The 16,290-nt window shown below is 40.6% G+C and overlaps 2 protein-coding genes across 4 annotated transcripts in view; both read right to left on the minus strand.

The window, feature by feature from the left end:
- The window catches only part of ccnjl (cyclin J-like), a 28,459-nt gene extending 15,906 nt beyond the window's left edge, over positions 1-12,553 (minus strand). The window contains exons 1-3 of one of the 2 annotated variants that reach the window (XM_061787510.1): positions 11,452-12,553; positions 10,830-10,938; positions 1,068-1,278 (exon numbers count right to left, since the gene is read on the minus strand). In XM_061787510.1, the coding sequence (XP_061643494.1) occupies positions 1,068-1,278; positions 10,830-10,898 (280 nt within the window). In that variant the 5' untranslated portion in view covers positions 10,899-10,938; positions 11,452-12,553. Of the gene's footprint in view, positions 1-1,067; positions 1,279-10,829; positions 10,939-11,451 lie in introns of those variants that run through there. The other variant, XM_061787511.1, reaches the window with a different exon arrangement.
- Positions 12,554-12,701: 148 nt separating this feature from the next.
- c1qtnf2 (C1q and TNF related 2) lies at positions 12,702-16,261 on the minus strand. 2 transcript variants are annotated; one of them, XM_061787513.1, is made up of 3 exons: positions 15,483-16,261; positions 15,091-15,348; positions 12,702-14,280 (listed from the first exon to the last, which is right to left on the minus strand). In XM_061787513.1, the coding sequence occupies exons 1-3, from the start codon at positions 15,505-15,507 to the stop codon at positions 13,655-13,657; spliced, it is 909 nt and encodes a 302-aa protein (XP_061643497.1). In that variant the 5' UTR covers positions 15,508-16,261; the 3' UTR covers positions 12,702-13,654. The 2 variants fall into 2 exon arrangements, with proteins under 2 accessions (XP_061643497.1, XP_061643498.1); XM_061787514.1 differs by lacking the exon at positions 15,483-16,261 and having other exon boundaries at positions 15,021-15,280.
- Positions 16,262-16,290: the final 29 nt, after the last annotated feature.

Raw genomic sequence — 16,290 nt, forward strand, 5'->3', positions numbered from 1 at the left:
AATAAAAGCATCGACTAAGCACTTTCAAACTCCTGCCCCAGCGTCCAGATCTGGCCCGCCACATCATTTTATCTGGCCCACGAAAACAAATGTGTGTCAAATGTGTGTTGTTTCCTGCTAAATTATCAAAACTGCAAATTGTATTCACTTAATAACGCAGAGATATTGCAAGCATTTTTTGTTACCAATCATTTTGAAAGAAATTTAATACTGTAGTTGACAAACCTTTTTTTTTTATTTGCTTCTGATTTTAAAAGTAGTTATCCATCACTTTATTGTGTATGTAATTACATGAGGTGATCATTCATTTACAGGTACAGTATATGGGTTCACAGTCATTACGGGCCTCTGAGGGAAAACTACTACAATGTAGTCCGCGGGAAAAAATAGTTTTGACACCCCTGGTCTAAAACAAATTAATTCATTAAAAACCTGATTACTACTGTAAAGTACATGACGTTTTCTACAGCCCACACTGCTCTTCTCATGAATCATGTTCGATTGAAGCTATTTAAGTTGAGTTTTTGGGGAAGTGACACCGTTTGAAACATCAGGCTAATTTTGACGCGTCGACTTATGAGCTTATTGGTGGATATTTTTTTTTCACAAACTTGTCAGCTAATCGGAGAAGAGGATATACGTTAAGAAATAATCAATTAGTTATACAGTTTTACTCCAAGTTAAAGCTGTTTTTTTTGCCAGATTTTCTGTAGCCGATATCACACAAAAACGTTCCCCAAAAAGGTCTCCCCCTCAACACAAAAAACTAAATTTTTCTGGAACCTGTCATCCAATTTTCTAAATTCTTGGTGTCAGGTGGAAGTGGCCAAGTGGCCAACTAGAATTAGCATTTTAACAGTGCCATTTTTGGGAAATCCTGTCACGCTCCTAGTGCCTGGGCGTGAGCTTTGACCGACAGCAGCTTCTGCGTGAGTGTGTTCATGGTGTTTTACTGTTCTCCTGGCATTGGTCCACACCAAGTATACAATACGAGGGTCATGAACGCTGAATCACACAATATAGCGAGTACCACTGTATATAGATTACAGGGCTTTGGTTGGACTTACTGGCTAAGAGCAGACAGGAGAGGGCAATGACATAGAGCTGCTTGACAGCCACATCATAGTGGTCCATGAATAGGTCGAGCAGATAGACGGCCAGGTGGCGTGCCGTAGGACATAACTGGTAGCGATTACTCAGGATGGCCAATAAGTCTGCAAAGTAGCGACGCATACCAATCTGCGGCGAATGGGCTCGGTAGACTGGTAATTTCAGCTCCTGGAAAAGAGAGGGAAAGAACATGTAAATGCTTGTGGTGGAGTTAGCAGGGTATAGAGGAAGCAGTGGTGGGAGGGTAGTAAACTTAGTAGTAAGCACACGTCTCCTGCTGAGTTTACGGACGTCGGAGAGGTGCTGTGGGGCTAAAACACTTAAAACTCATATAAACCTCCATTTACATCGCATCTTGATTATGGCGTCAACAAATTTCAATATCATTTATTTCTCCTTCCTTGCAGATAGAAGGAACTCATTTGGGTCACTAAAGAGGTCTCAGCGTATCGGGCATGGGTGTTGGTGTCTGTGTGTGGTTAGTTGGGTTGGGGGGGGGGTAGTCCCTCTAAGAGATGGGGAAATGGATAGGATTATGTTTCACCTCCTATTCATGTTCAATTAGCCGCATGTGTTGGGAAGGAAGATCCATAGGAGCATTACCATTGAATCAGCCTCGGTATCTCCTCACTCAGCCATAGAAAAAAAAAAAAACTAAGAGCGCACAAGGGTCAAGTTTCGGCATCTTCCCCAGAGTATTAAAGGCAGATTTTGCTTTGCGCAAACTCAGAGGAGCTCAAGCTGCTTATGCCAGAAAATATTTGTGCTTTCAAAAATGTTTTGCTCTCTGAGAAGCTAAGTAAAAACAAAGGCTTTTGATTTGGATTTATTAGGAGAGTGGGGATTGCCAGGGTAATCCTATTTGAATATTGTGAAGCGTTGTTACATGCCAAAAATTACAATGGGACAGTTGCTTAGGCGCAAGCTTGCATTAGGCTAAGGCTAACATTGTGCAGAACATAAGTTGCTATGAGGGCAAACTGTACTTGTAGGATCACACAAAATGTCACCTATTTATTTTGAACACCATTAAAAAAAAAAAAACCTCATAGAGTAACTCTTAAATGGAATCCAAAAATAAACAGTGCCCCCATCCCCAAATCCATCTAAAGTAACTCCACCCCCTATGCCAGAATCAACCATACCATCCAGTCTGCCCCAAACACTCCTCCCACTGCTTCAACCCCTGCCTCCAGTCCATCTGTCTGTCTGAGGGTACATGGGCTGCAGGAGAACAGGGGTGTGTATGGAAAGGGGGGGGGGTTCTTAAGAGCTGGGGATTGGGGCTCAGGGGGTAGAGTGGAGAGGTGCCTTAGTGGGGGACTTGCACCATAATTAAGGATTCCGCAGCTGCCTCTGGCTGATTTGCATGTCTGGTTATTTTGCCACATGCTCCACAATGACACTATCTCCCACATCAGGGCATTAGCACTGCAGCAAATGCCATTGAGGCTCACCAAGTAGACAACAGTAGTGAAATAAGGAGTGATTTGGTCATTGTCTATCACAGTATGTACTCCTAGTTATTTACAAATGTTGAATATGTCTACTACAATTACCCCAGAGAGACAAACTTTGTGCAGCGGCCAATGTAGCAATTTTTACAATCAATATTATAACAAAATACCAAAACCTCAGCGTACAGAAGAGCAAAAATGGGAATCCCATGTTTTTGAATGGTTTTACATATAAACGACATTGACAAGGGTCTACATAAACAGCTAAAACCACATGCCGGGCCATCAGACGGCAATGTGCACAAACTTCACCCTGGTTGAAGATTTTTTTTTTTTTTTTTTTTTTTTTTAAATTGCCTTCATAGGCCTATTAGTGATTTGTAAATGACAACTGATATGTCAAGTGACTCCAATGGACACAGCATCATTCATTCATTCATTTCCCATACCGCTTATCCTCACTAGGTTCACGGGGGTGCTGGACCCTATCCCAGCCGACTGGGCGAGAGGCGGGGTACACCCTGAACTGGTCGCCAGCCAATCGCAGGGCACATACAAACCATCAACCATACGCACTCTCATTCACACCTACGGGGGAATTTAGAATTTTCAATTATCCTACCATGCATGTTTTGGGGATGTGGGAAGAAAAAGAACAACTCAAACAAGCGAGGCAGGATTTGAACCCGGGTCCTCAGAACTGTGAGGGAGATGTGCTAACCAGTCGTACACCATGCTGCCTGACACAGCATCAATGTAGTTAATTTTCTTTCTGGAGAAGCATTATTGGTAGGCGTGTAATGTTTCATTTTAGCAACGATTCAATTCTTATCACGATTCGTGGTTGCGGATTCGATGTAAGGATGATCTTGGTTCATTTAAAATGATACAATCCAAAACGATTCACTGGCTGAAAATCAATTCAGTAGCTTTTTAGCCAAAAAATAAAAAATAAAAAAAATAAAAAAAATCAACCACTGTGACTGAAATAAATGGCCAGTGCAGGTGAAATTTCCTAAATTCCTGTTGTTTTTTGTAAAGGAATCAGGTAAAATTAATTATGGTCTAAAGATTTTCCTGATGTACAGTACTTGTATTGCTTTGCTTCCCAGGCCACTCAGCCTTGAACTCTACTGAGCGATGCGTTTACCACAAACGCATCTATGTTAGCGGCTAGCGAGCGAAGCTGACCTCGCTTGAAAGGCTTCAAGGTGCATGTCGAGGCGAGTCACACACACAAGCATCCATACTAATAATTTCTTGTTCGCCGCCTTCTCCTCTGCCATCCGCCAGGCACACACACATACAAGGGTTCATAGATAGCGCTGTGCTGACTGCTATGTGCTAACTGAAAAAATAAAGCTAAGTAAAAGGAATTACAAGTGTGATTCTTAGAAATACAACAGATACACACCTCCTTTTAAACTTTGCCGTGCGTAAATCCCATGCTTTATTTCCTAGTATCGATACAAGTGTTTGATTACCTTTTAAAACGATTTAAATCAATATATTTTTGTCCAGAAGGCCAACTTGCCCAGCAATGATCCATCTAGATAGATCGTAGCTTCAACAAAACATCGTTGTAATGAATGAATCGTTAAATCCCTAGTTATAGGCACTATTACGCCTAAATCACTGTGCTTTGCCACTATGGTTTTGACTGTTAAGTACTCAAGCAAGCCTTGGCTAAAGACTTAATGTTCCCTCCATTTTACAGGCTGCTCTTTTGTCGTTTTGAGCTCAAACACAATGTCAAATATTACCACTGTACTTTTTACCAGTTATCGATGTTTGCTTTTTCAGGCTACTAAAAGGCCGTTGTGTAAACGAACAGCCGAATCAACACCTATGATGCATATTAAAGGTCCCGTATTTTGCAAAACTTTATTAAATTAAAATCATCCACTCAGTCTTGAGTTCCAGTCGTTTTTCTGCAGAGAGGCCGGAAATCAGGTCATTCGAATTTCTCAAGCTTATCTACGCAACTAGTGAAGATCTCCACCTCTCTCTCCACTCCCGAGCCAGTGTTGTCAACATAAACACGTGTGCTCTCACAAGTGGGTCTTCTACACGGAGGCAACCAATCAGAGTAAAGGGGGTGGTCTTAGCCAATTATAGACAACGCGGATACAAAACTGGGTCAAACAGAAGTAGCTGTCAAAGGGGCCTTTTCTGGACACTCGTATGACAAAACCAAGCTGTTTGTGTGTGTGTGGGGGGGGGGTTTAGTTTTTTTAAATAAAATGTACACTTTTATACTCAGTCCATGTTAGAGAGTCGCTCTATGGAGGTATGAATAGCCGAAATATGGGACCTTTACGTTTCTTGTGAAAATGGCTCCTAAAGGTGGAAACAGTAAGGAGACCAGTATGAGCTGATTATTTACCTTTTTGATTTGCTCCCCTAGGAAGATTGTGTTCCTACCCTTATACGTTTCTGTTTGTAAGCAGGTTTAAATTAAAAATACAAAATACAGGTTGGCTTAGATGTATGTTAGGGGGAAGACCATTTTAAATGAGCATCGCTCAGAGTTAAGATTGTAATTTTTTCGAAATCTAAATGAAACCCCGAATTATTGAAACTCTGGCCAAATTTGAAACACTTTTTTTAATTGAATAGGTATCTCTTATTTTGAAATAATCATGTTACGAAAGGATTGTTAGCGATATGAATACAAATCTTAAGATTTTCATTTTAAAAATACAGGTAGTGAGAAAACTATTCATATCCCTTTTCTTATTGCACATTTTTTAATTACAATAATCAAATTAAATCACAATCTTTTGTACGATTCTAAAGGATCCTTGTAAATTTTACCACAATCTAGCATGTTATAATCAACTACACATTTACAACAGTGATTTACCTGTATTGTATATATTGTATGTAAAGTATGACTACTTGCGGACATGGTCGTTTTTGTCCAAATGTAAAAAAATCAAAAACAGTAAATATAAATATTTTACAGTCTTTTGCCACTTTGTTACTTCAAGCTATATGCAAGTAAGTAACTACATATTTATACAGCACTTTCATAGAGAGGACACAAAAAGTGCTTTAGATAAGGGGTGTAAAACAAATTTTTGTCACAGGCCACATTGTAGTTATGCTTTACCTTGGAGCACCTTTATGACCGTGAAACCCATCCACACATCAATTTCCGTACCGCTTATCCTCACTAGGGTCACGGATATGCTGGAGCCTACCCCAACTAACTGCGGGCAGGAGGCGGGGTACACCACGAACTGGTTGCCAGCCAAACGCAGGGCACATATAAACAAACGACCAGTCGCACTGACATTCACACCTACGGGGGAATTTAGAATTTTCAATTATCCTACCATGCAAGTTGGGAGGAAACTGGAGTACCCGCAGAAAAGGGAGAACATGCAAACTCCACACAGGCGAGGCCAGATTTAAACCCGGGCCCTCAGAACTATATAAACAAACAACCATTCGCACTCACATTCACACCTACGGCCAATTTAGAGTCACCAATTAATGCATGTTTTTGGGATGTGGGAGGAAACCGGAGTGCCCAGAGAAAACCCACACAGGCACGGGGAGAACATGCAAACTCCACACAGGAGGATTGAACCCCGGTCCTCAGAACTGTGAGGCTGATGCTCTAACAAGTCGGTCACCGTGCCGTGACTGTGAAACCATACATTGTAAATCTAATTGACTCATCATATTATTACAGAAGTCAAGGATAATAGTTTGTTCTAATATTGTATTAATTAAAACAAGGGATTTGATAACAAAACCAATGCCTGCAATATGTCAACATTATTAAAAGTGAAGACAATTTGTAATTGTACAGATTTTTAGCAAAAACAAAAAACCGAGCATGATTTGCTTTAGCGGACCACGATATATTTAACGGGCCTTGAGTGTGACACTTGTGCTTTAGAGAAATAAAAAACACAAACATTATAGAGTTATGTATAGAGTCCCCTCCAAAAGTATTGTAACGGCAGGGTCAATGCCTCTGTTTTTGTTGTATACTGAAGACATTTCCATTTCAGATCAAAAGAGGAATTTGAGACTAAAGTTCCGAATTCCAGCTTTTATTTCATGGTATTTACAGCTAGATGTGTTGAACAACTCACAACATAGCACATTTTGTGTGAACCCACCCACTTTTTAATTGAGCAAAAATATTGGAATGTGTGACTGATGGGTGTTTCTAATTGCTTAGGTGTTGCCTTTTATTCACTGTTCAAACAGATGAAGTGTTTTTTTTTTTTTGGCTTTGGGTTTCACATGTGAAAACTGCATTTGCTGTTAAGCAAGCGTGAAGACCAGAGCGCTCCCTATGGGAGAAAAGCAAATTTTGAAGCTGAGAGAAGAGCTGAGATCAGAACTATTGCACAAACAATACAATAAATTGGAATGTCCTGGAACAGAAAGAAACTACTCGTGTACTGGGCAACAGACATCGAACAGGTCGGCCAAGGTTATCAACAGCAGTTGATGACAGAAACATTGTGAGCGCTGTGAAGAAACACCCAAAGACAATAGTCGCTGACATCACTGCCAACCTCCACAGGGCAGGGGTGAAGGTATCACAATCCACTGTTCAAGAACTACACAGACCATACCACAAGATGCAAACCACTCATCAGCAAAAAGAATCGGAAGGCCAGATTGGATCTTTCAGTACAGAGATGAGCCATAGACCAAGATTAACCTCTACCAAAGTAATGGAAAGGCCAAAGTATGGAAAAAGGAAGGATCTGCTTATTATCCAAAACACAAGCTCATCTGTGAAACATGGTGGAGGTAATGTTATGGCTTGGGCTTGCATGGTTGCTTCTGGAATGGGCTCAATAGTCTTTATTGATTATGTAACTCTTGAGGATAGCAGAAGAATGCATTCTGAAGTCTACAAAACCATTTTGTCTGGTAATTTATACAGAAAAATGCATCCAACCTAATCGGGAGAAGCTTCATCATGCAACAAGATAATGACCCAAAACACACTGCCAACAGAACAAAGGACTTCATGAGGGGGGAAGAGAAGAAGGTCTTAGACTGGCCAAGCCAATCACCAGACCTTAACCCAATAGAGCATGCATTTTACCTCCTGAAGAGGAGACTGAAAGGAGAAAGCCCCAGCAACAAACAAGAACTGAAAGAGGCTGCAGGCCTGGAAAAGCATTTCAATGCAACAGTCTGGTGAAGTCAGTGGGTCGCAGGCTTGATGTAGTTATTGCAAGTAAGGGTTATGCCACCAAATATTAAATGTTATTCACTTTTAAGTTAATGTAGTAATGTATTTTACAATACTTGTTCTCACTTCAAAAGAGGGTGTCTTCAAACAAAAGGTGCTCTGTCCTGAGTAGTTTAACACATCCAGATGTAAATACCATGAAATAAAAGCTGGAATCCTGAACTTTTTTCTCATTCATCTTTTGATCTGAAACCCAAATGTCTTCAGTATAGAACGAAAACAAAGGAATTGACCTTGCCGTTCCAATGCCTTTGGAGGGGACTGTATACAGTTAATACAAGAAAAAAGAAAGAAAAATGGAAAAGGATAAACAAGCATTCACCAAATAAAATTTCATTTAGCTAAATTTGACCAGTCACTGATGGTCAGAGGTAAGTAGAGTAGCCAAATATTGTACTCAAGTAAGAGTACTGTTACTTTAGAAAAATATGACTCAAGTAAAAGTAGTCATCCATATATTTACTTGAGTAAGAGTAAGAAAGTACTCAATGAAAAAAAACTACAAGAGTAATGTGAGTAACTTCTGATTTATATATTTTTAAATCAGCGCATGAACATCAAGTAAAAAAATAATAATAAATGGGAGTCGACACACACCTGCCACCATTTCAATTTTTAACTACCTAAAAACCAACAACACATGGATTGGGCCGTACAAAACCATTTGCTTCATTCACTTAAATGACTTCAGGAAGAAGACGTTTGCTGACCAGACTTAGTGATTGTGTGTGTGCTAATTTTGCCACATCCACTGCCAAAACAACAGGAAAAACATTTGCAACTGACTTGCAAGGTGTTTTCTCAAGTTAGAAGTGGGCTGAAATATCCAAGTTTGGGCAGTCACAATTTAAGAGCTGCATGACAAAGCTGTTGTTTTTTGGTCTGTAAACACACTCGCGGGGCTGTTTTTTTTCTCTCTTTCCAAAAAGTCATTTTGATTGGCTTGCGATCATGTGACTGCCTTGTGTCGCCTGATTGGTGAATTGGAGTCAAATGACAGTGTTCATGTTTGATTGGCGCAACGGGCGCTCTATGCGGAAGGAGTCTAAAAATAGAGGCGCACACGCATGAATGGATAAGTAAAAGCAGCAAACGGCATGTCGGTCATTGTAACGGAGTAAAAGTATCGATCCTTCACATAAATACTCAATTAAAAGTAAAAAATACAGTGCATTTAAAGTACTCTGACAAGTAGTTTATCGAAACTGTTACTTGAGTAAATGTAACTGAGTAAATGTAGCGCGTTACTACCCACCTCTGTTGATGGTGTAGTGGTACATTTGCCTGACTTGGGTGCAGGCAGCGTGGGTTCAGTTCCCACTCAGTGACAGTGTGAATGTGAATGGTTGTCTGTGTCTATGTGCCGTGCGACTGACTGCAGACTAGTTCAGGGCGTATTCCGCCTTTTGCCCGAAGTCAGCTGGGATTTGCTCCACCGCCACGCAACCGTGAACAGGATGAGCGTTATTGAGAATGGATGGATGGATGAATTTTTCACCAGGCAATTAATCATTTTTAGCTTTAACGTCACAGTTTTACAATCAAACAATCTCTCAAAGTGGAGTGGGTTTTTTCTCATTTTGACAGACGTTTATTTAACCTTTAAATTAGTTGGCATTTAAGTTTTGTTTTTTAATTAAGGAAAACTGCGTGTTGCCTTAGTTGGGTTAAAAAAAATAATTGTCAAGAGTTTCACAAGTCGTGGAGAACTTTGCCACTACATTAATTTTAGGCCACTGTGAAAATATTCTTGATAATAGTCTGGCCTTTGAAAATAGATGCATGGAGCATGTCTCAGACATGGACTGAAGGAAATTCTAGGGGCCGTGCCACACTGTTTTGTGTGTGTGATGTGACGCTCCTCCGAAGCCACAGGAGCCTAACACAAAACATCACAAATGAACCATCTCTGACAGAGTTTGTTTGCAGCTCAGTCTACATAGAGACATCCAGGCCATCTGACAGCTCACTCTGAATCACACACTGTGACTCTGAATGGATGATTGTGCAAGAAAAAGTCTCATTTTTGAGCTCCCATAAACAAAATCCCAATCTTATGCCTTTCCACTCAACACGCACAGGATATTTGAAAAGGCCATCCAAAACCTTCTGTCTTAGTGTGATGCTGGCATAAACTTGAAGGTGCCAGTCAAGTGACAGATGTCTCTATTAAAGTGGCACAGGGGGAGAAATATGACTATGCTTAAGGTTAATTAACTATTCCCAATTAATGAGCATCAACTCATTCATTCAATTACTCATAATTCAATTTCGATAATTTTAAATACACAAGTGGGCCGTGTAATTATATTTCTCCTCCTATGTTAAAGTAGAACAAGATACTTTGTTCAGACGTGACTGCTATTAAGATTTTTTTTTTCTTTTTTTTTTTTTTTATCAAACGTGAATCCATATTTTGCAAACCTAACATACCTTTAAAGGGGAGAACAGCAAGAAAAGCACAAGTCAAAGTAAGTGGGGGACCATTAATTTGGTACATGAGCCTTCAGTTGGGATTTACCCAACTTAATCCACCTCTTAATATCCCCATTATCATATCACAATTATAGAAACCATCAATACTGTACAAAAGTGCAATACGACAGCACACAACTGTGCCATTTACATCATCTGGAGCAGTTCAGAATCACAGTTCCATTGCCAATAAAGTTTAAGTTACATTGGCCAGCACTACTGAATCTGAAGGTCTTGGGCAGATTAGTTTGACAACAGGTGGTAGAGGCTGAAATCTGATTGGAAAAATATATATATAACGTTCACATACATGTACTTATAAGCAGTGCAGCTAAGAGAAATGTTACAAAATGAAGAGAACTGACTGTTGATAATAAATTCATACAATTTCCTGGATAAAATTTTAGAATTTTGGTTGTAAATGTAAGTCAGTGCTTCTGATAGTATGCTCCTGACAGTCCACCACTGGTAACAGCAGGATTTTCTGTTACTGCATAAGTGCTACATTTCTGCCGTCAACAACATAACAGTTGCTGGCAAGGTGAACTCACCTTGATGCGGAGGGACTGATGGATGTCTGCAGCAAGCTGTCCTTTCCACCATTGTAACTCCCTGTCCATCTTTTCCCATCCAGAGGAGACTTCCAGAATCTGCTAGTACCTGCCGAGACACATGTTCCAAAACATCAATTGTCAAGCTGACATGGGTTACAATACCACTCTTCCGCCCCTCAATATATTGACTTACAAAAGTAATTTTTATAAGACTATTATAGTCAACAACATGGATGCCTTTCGATGTATTTCAAAGCATCCTAAGCTAAAAAGTTCATATTTGATGTTGGTGTGAGGCCATTTCCTATGGTGAGGAATTTAAATAGCCCGACCACGCTGCTGGTCAAATCCAGAACATGGTAACCATTTTAATAGTAGTGAAACAAACAACAAGTCACAACCACATTTTTTATTTTTATTTTTTTATTCCAACGTGTTAGCAGCACGACAAGCTACACACAAGTTACAGAGCTCACAACACTCGTGTAAAAAAAAGAAAACGGCGAGAAAAGGAGCACGTCGTGAAATTACTCAGCCCCTCGACTAGGACACGTTTAATTTCCTCTTTAATACAACAAGAAAACTTTCCACATCCGAGCTTCTTCAATGTGCCACTTACCACTCCGACAGGAATGCCCCCCAGACCCTTTGTCTCAGTCCGACATCCTGAATGAGAGAACTCCGCTTCGGTTCAACTTAAAAAAATAAAAGCCCTCTTTATTGGGTAAAAGAGGGGGACTTTTGAGTATCCTGACAAGTTCGCACAAAGGCAACTGACTCCTGACCCCCGGGCCGGACCGTTTCGCGTGCTGTGTTCACACTTTTCCGAGAGGTTTTCTCGGCGGTGGTAACAAAGTCGCCTGCTCAGTGCTCGCTTGTCGGCTGCACCAGCTGCCGCCGCTGCGACTCGAGGCTCGTGCGCTTGACTTGAAAGTCCTTCCTGCGAACTGGGAAATGTAGTCCTCTTCAAAGCGGTCTCCGTTTAGGACTACAATGGTCGCCTTTTCGACAGTCAGGCCATTTCAACGTTTTCCTTTACCTGTGTGTCCAGTCCAGTACAGCGAATTCAAAGAGGTCAACTAACGCATCGTCAAGGCTCTAACGTACCGTTAATTATTTATTGATTTTTGCCCCAAGATAATAATGCTCTGTTTTGATTGAGACAATCAGGGAGGTATTTAACATATAATGCAATGTTTATTGTTGTGGGTAGAGAACTGCACAGAAGAACCGTATGTTAACTTGCAGCTAAATTCTATAGCCAAATTATTAATAAAACAGATTGTATATGTTTTACTTTGTTAGAACGAAATTTTTATTGTTGGTATATGTTGTATAATAATAATAATAATAATCAAGTTTCCTCCCACATGGCACATTCCAAAAACATGCATGTTAGGTTAATTACATTTCTTGGGTGAGTGTGAATGGTTGTTTATCTATATGTGCCTTGTGATTGGCTCTCGACCAGTCCAGGGTGTTCCACACTGTAGTACCTGTGACTTTGAATGTGTGTGTCTTTATAAAGCCCGCTTGGTATGTTGAGTGACATGGAAGTCAGCGAATGAGAATGTAGTTGCCTAAAAATTAGATATATACTATTAAAAAATGTGCGATACAGTGAGACTGCGAAAAGTGAACCGTGATACGGCAAGGAATGACTGTTGTTCCGTATGCTGTATGTCCTGAAAGAGCTGAACGGTTTAAAGTCGGAATGGTTTGAATTGGTCAAGAAACGTGCAATGAGAAGGTAAATGCATTACAAAAATATATAGGCCTATCTCTTAATTTGGGAGTTTTATTGTGTGAGCTGAAGAGTTTGAAGTTTGTTTGAATCAGTTCAGAAATATGGAAGGAGGGGGTCATATGTAAAATTCTTAACTCACTTTTATTCATTGTTTACAAATGGGGTTTAGTGATGTTTGTTTTTAGCGCCATCTGGTGTCAGGGATGTCCAAACGTTTTTCCACTGAGGGCGAAAAGAGTCAAATCCTCTTGTGTTTGTGTCACATGCTAAAACCATTTCAGTACTGTATACTAGAGGTAAACATGCTGCAGTTGAATTTATCGATAGTGTTTGGGTAAAAACAATACTTTAAAAAAGGAAAGAAAAAAGGAAAAATTAGTCAATATCAAAGCAAAAACCTAGTATTAGTAACCAACTTTTTTCTGTTTTTTTTTTACAGAAAATAACCAGTAGCTTGTAGGTTAATCAACTTTAAAAAAAAAAAAAAAAAAAAAGGTTACGCAAGTTTAAGTAAAAAGTAACCTGACAACATTTTCCTCAAAATATTTTGTTATAATTAAAACAAAAGTATTATCTTGTAAAATTCAACTTTAAAAAAATGTTTTGTACATTTAAATAAAAAAAAAAGTGTGGCCAATTTTCATTCACCTTTTTTTAAATTAAAAAATTATTTGTGTTATATGCTGAAAAGTTCAACTTGTTGAACATTAGAAATTGTGGTTTTTAATTGATATGCGGCAAGCCAATCATCAATCCATCCATCCATCCATTTTCTGAGCCGCTTCTCCTCACTAGGGACGGGGGCGTGCTGGAGCCCATCCCAGCTATCTTCGGGCAGGAGGCGGGGTTGCCAGCCAATCGCACGGCACATACAAACAACCATTCGCGCTCACATTCACACCTACGGGCAATTTAGAGTTGTCAATTAACCGCAAGCCAATCAAAAATATGCAATATATAACATTGGACATTACTGACTCGAATTTCACAGAAATTTCACAGAAGCAGGGATAGGCAGATGTTAAAAAAAGATAAAAATAAAGGATGGCGAAAAAGAACTCAGTGAATTTAAATATCAAGTGGCATCCTGTAAATTAGCTCTTGTATCATTCTGATCAGCATAGATGAGGAAGCCTGTAAAGGTGCTGTCAGTCCAGAAGGGGTCAAAGAAGAGTCCATTCTGCTCTGAGTAAAAGATCTGCAACCAGACCTGGTCTAGATGCTGCAGATGGAGGACAGTGGAACCAGACGCCACGTCGTGGTTCCCTGTATTTGCATCAAACGTCTTAATCTTGTACTGTCCGTTGTGCACCAGCCCGATGGCTAGATGCTTGTTGGCCACAGTGATGTCATAGGTGAAGTAATAGACTCCGGGGATGGCGCACACAAACTTCCCACTGCTTACATTGTAGTGGTTGCCCTCGTTGAGCAAGATGCGGCTGAAGCGGATGGGCGTTCGTTCCTTGGGGTAACTCTTTGACACGGCCACTGAGAAAGCCGAGCGAGCGGCCGTGCCACAATCGCAGCCTCCCGGTTCTCCTCTCTGACCCACGTCCCCCTCATCTCCTTTCTCTCCCCTCTGTCCAGCCAACCCCAGTGACCCCCGCTGGCCCTTTAGTCCCCGAGGTCCAGCCTTGCCAATGAGGCCCGCGCTGCCTTTTAAACCTGGTTTGCCTGGATTTCCGAGCCTCCCGTGATCACCTGAGGGGAAAAATAATAAGAGGTGGAGCTTAAACACATAAGTAGGTGTGCAGTTGTAAGAGTTATACACCAGTTCATTGTGTTTGCAAGCAAAAGGTGCCAAGATACTTCAGGATGCCAGACGTCATTGACTACCACTGACCTAAACTGAAACAATTATATAAACTTATGCTATGTCTGGACAACACAGTTTCTGAGTTTACTTTTTCTTTACCAATTTCCTTCTCCCCAAAGAATAACTTAAATGGGGACCACGCCCGAGGAAGAATATCCTGTCAGAGATAGAGAAGACGTAATTGATGGTGTCAGTCATTTGCCGTGCACTCTCTGGCACAATCCTGAGGCCTAACTCTGACCTTTTAGTTTGGGCTTCAGGAGCATCTCTAGAACTACAGTACTTTGGAATATAAACCTCTGGAAAATAAAAACCTGAGCTCTGGTCGACAGCACCTCCTGTGTGTGTTTTGCTTTTCTCCCAGCGTTCAAAAAACAGCTTAAATTTCCATCGGCAACTGTGGCTCTATTTTCCCATATACAAGGGCATAGTAAGTATATTGTTAATAAAATAAAAAATTAAAACAACTATTTCTGTATACCACAGACTTCCGCAAGATATTGGGGATTTACATGATGGAATGATATGTTTCACAAAAAACTCTATACAGACCAAATGTTCACTGCCGATGCCAAACAGCTCAATCTACTGCTGCTATTGACTCTTGTTTTTGAGCTTCCGGTACCTCTTTGAGCAGCGACCATGGGCCCTGCTACATGATCAGCAGGAAACAGACTTCCCAAAGACTCAAGTACCTCCATCTCCTTTTTCTCCTTTCTTTCCATCCTGCCCATCTGGACCATCCTTCCCAGGCACCCCCACTGGTCCCATTGCCCCGGGTGACCCAGGGGCTCCTGTATTCCCCGCAGGCCCCACTGGACCTGGTAGGCTACAAACCAGATTAGAGGAGTGGATAGTAATGTTGCGTCCTTTCTTGGGTGACGAATACATTGATTGGGAGAGGATCATCGACAGCAGACAGGTCATCACGAACACATGAAGCATAGCGCCCACTGAGGAGTCATGAAAAGATTGAGAAAAGGTGGTATTTTAGTGAAGCCCCGAAAAACATGCAAGCTCAGACAGATGAAATAAATGTGGCTGTATGAGAAACAATTAAATGGTAATCAATAGAGAAGGAACTCACTAGTTGAAAATGATGACGGCCTCATTCAACAGACTCACAGTCTGTTTTCCGCATCAGGTAGCAATCGTTCTTTCATGATTTTGTTTTCCAAGTCAGGTCAGTGTATTCTTTCGGAGAAGCACAGAAAGGAAATGTGCAACTCCGTGACTCACAGTCCATAACATCCGCCCAGCTTCTCAGCCCCGCAAAAAAACAACAAATGCTTTCACCATGATGTCATTAATTTCAAGTCAGTGCAACAGTTTTGCACAGCTGAAGAAATTATGCTTTTTGAACGAGGACTGCATGAATATAAAAAATTGTTTTTAACCTTAAAGTGAAAAATCTTTGCATCTGCAAGTGGTGTATAAATGATTCCTGATGCATTGTCACTGTGATACATGTAACAGCTGTTGGGCTGATGGTGTGTTCAGTTACCACTGTATTCAAATTAAACAGACACCACATGAACAGAAATTGTAACATTTGTACAGAAGTTTTAAAGAACACATAACATTTCAGTCTTAGTTTTTAAAAAATTAATTCTTTTACTGCTAAAATAATATTCATCGCAGGCCCTGAGGCTTTGCAACATAATACTGTATAACCAAAGCGCACCGTTTTCCAGTCAATGAATATGTTGCGATTTTTACACATAGGTGTAAATGTGAGTGTGAATGGTGGTCTACATGTGCCCTGCGATTGGTGGTCAACCAGTCCAGAGTGTACCCAGTCTCTCACCCAAAGTCAGCTGGGATAGGTTCCGGCTCATCCGCCATTAATGGACTTAATATACATGACACATTTTCAAAGAGGGATTTTAATGAGA

Source organism: Phyllopteryx taeniolatus, chromosome 10, assembly GCF_024500385.1.
Source record: "Phyllopteryx taeniolatus isolate TA_2022b chromosome 10, UOR_Ptae_1.2, whole genome shotgun sequence".
NCBI classification, from domain to species: domain Eukaryota; kingdom Metazoa; phylum Chordata; class Actinopteri; order Syngnathiformes; family Syngnathidae; genus Phyllopteryx; species Phyllopteryx taeniolatus.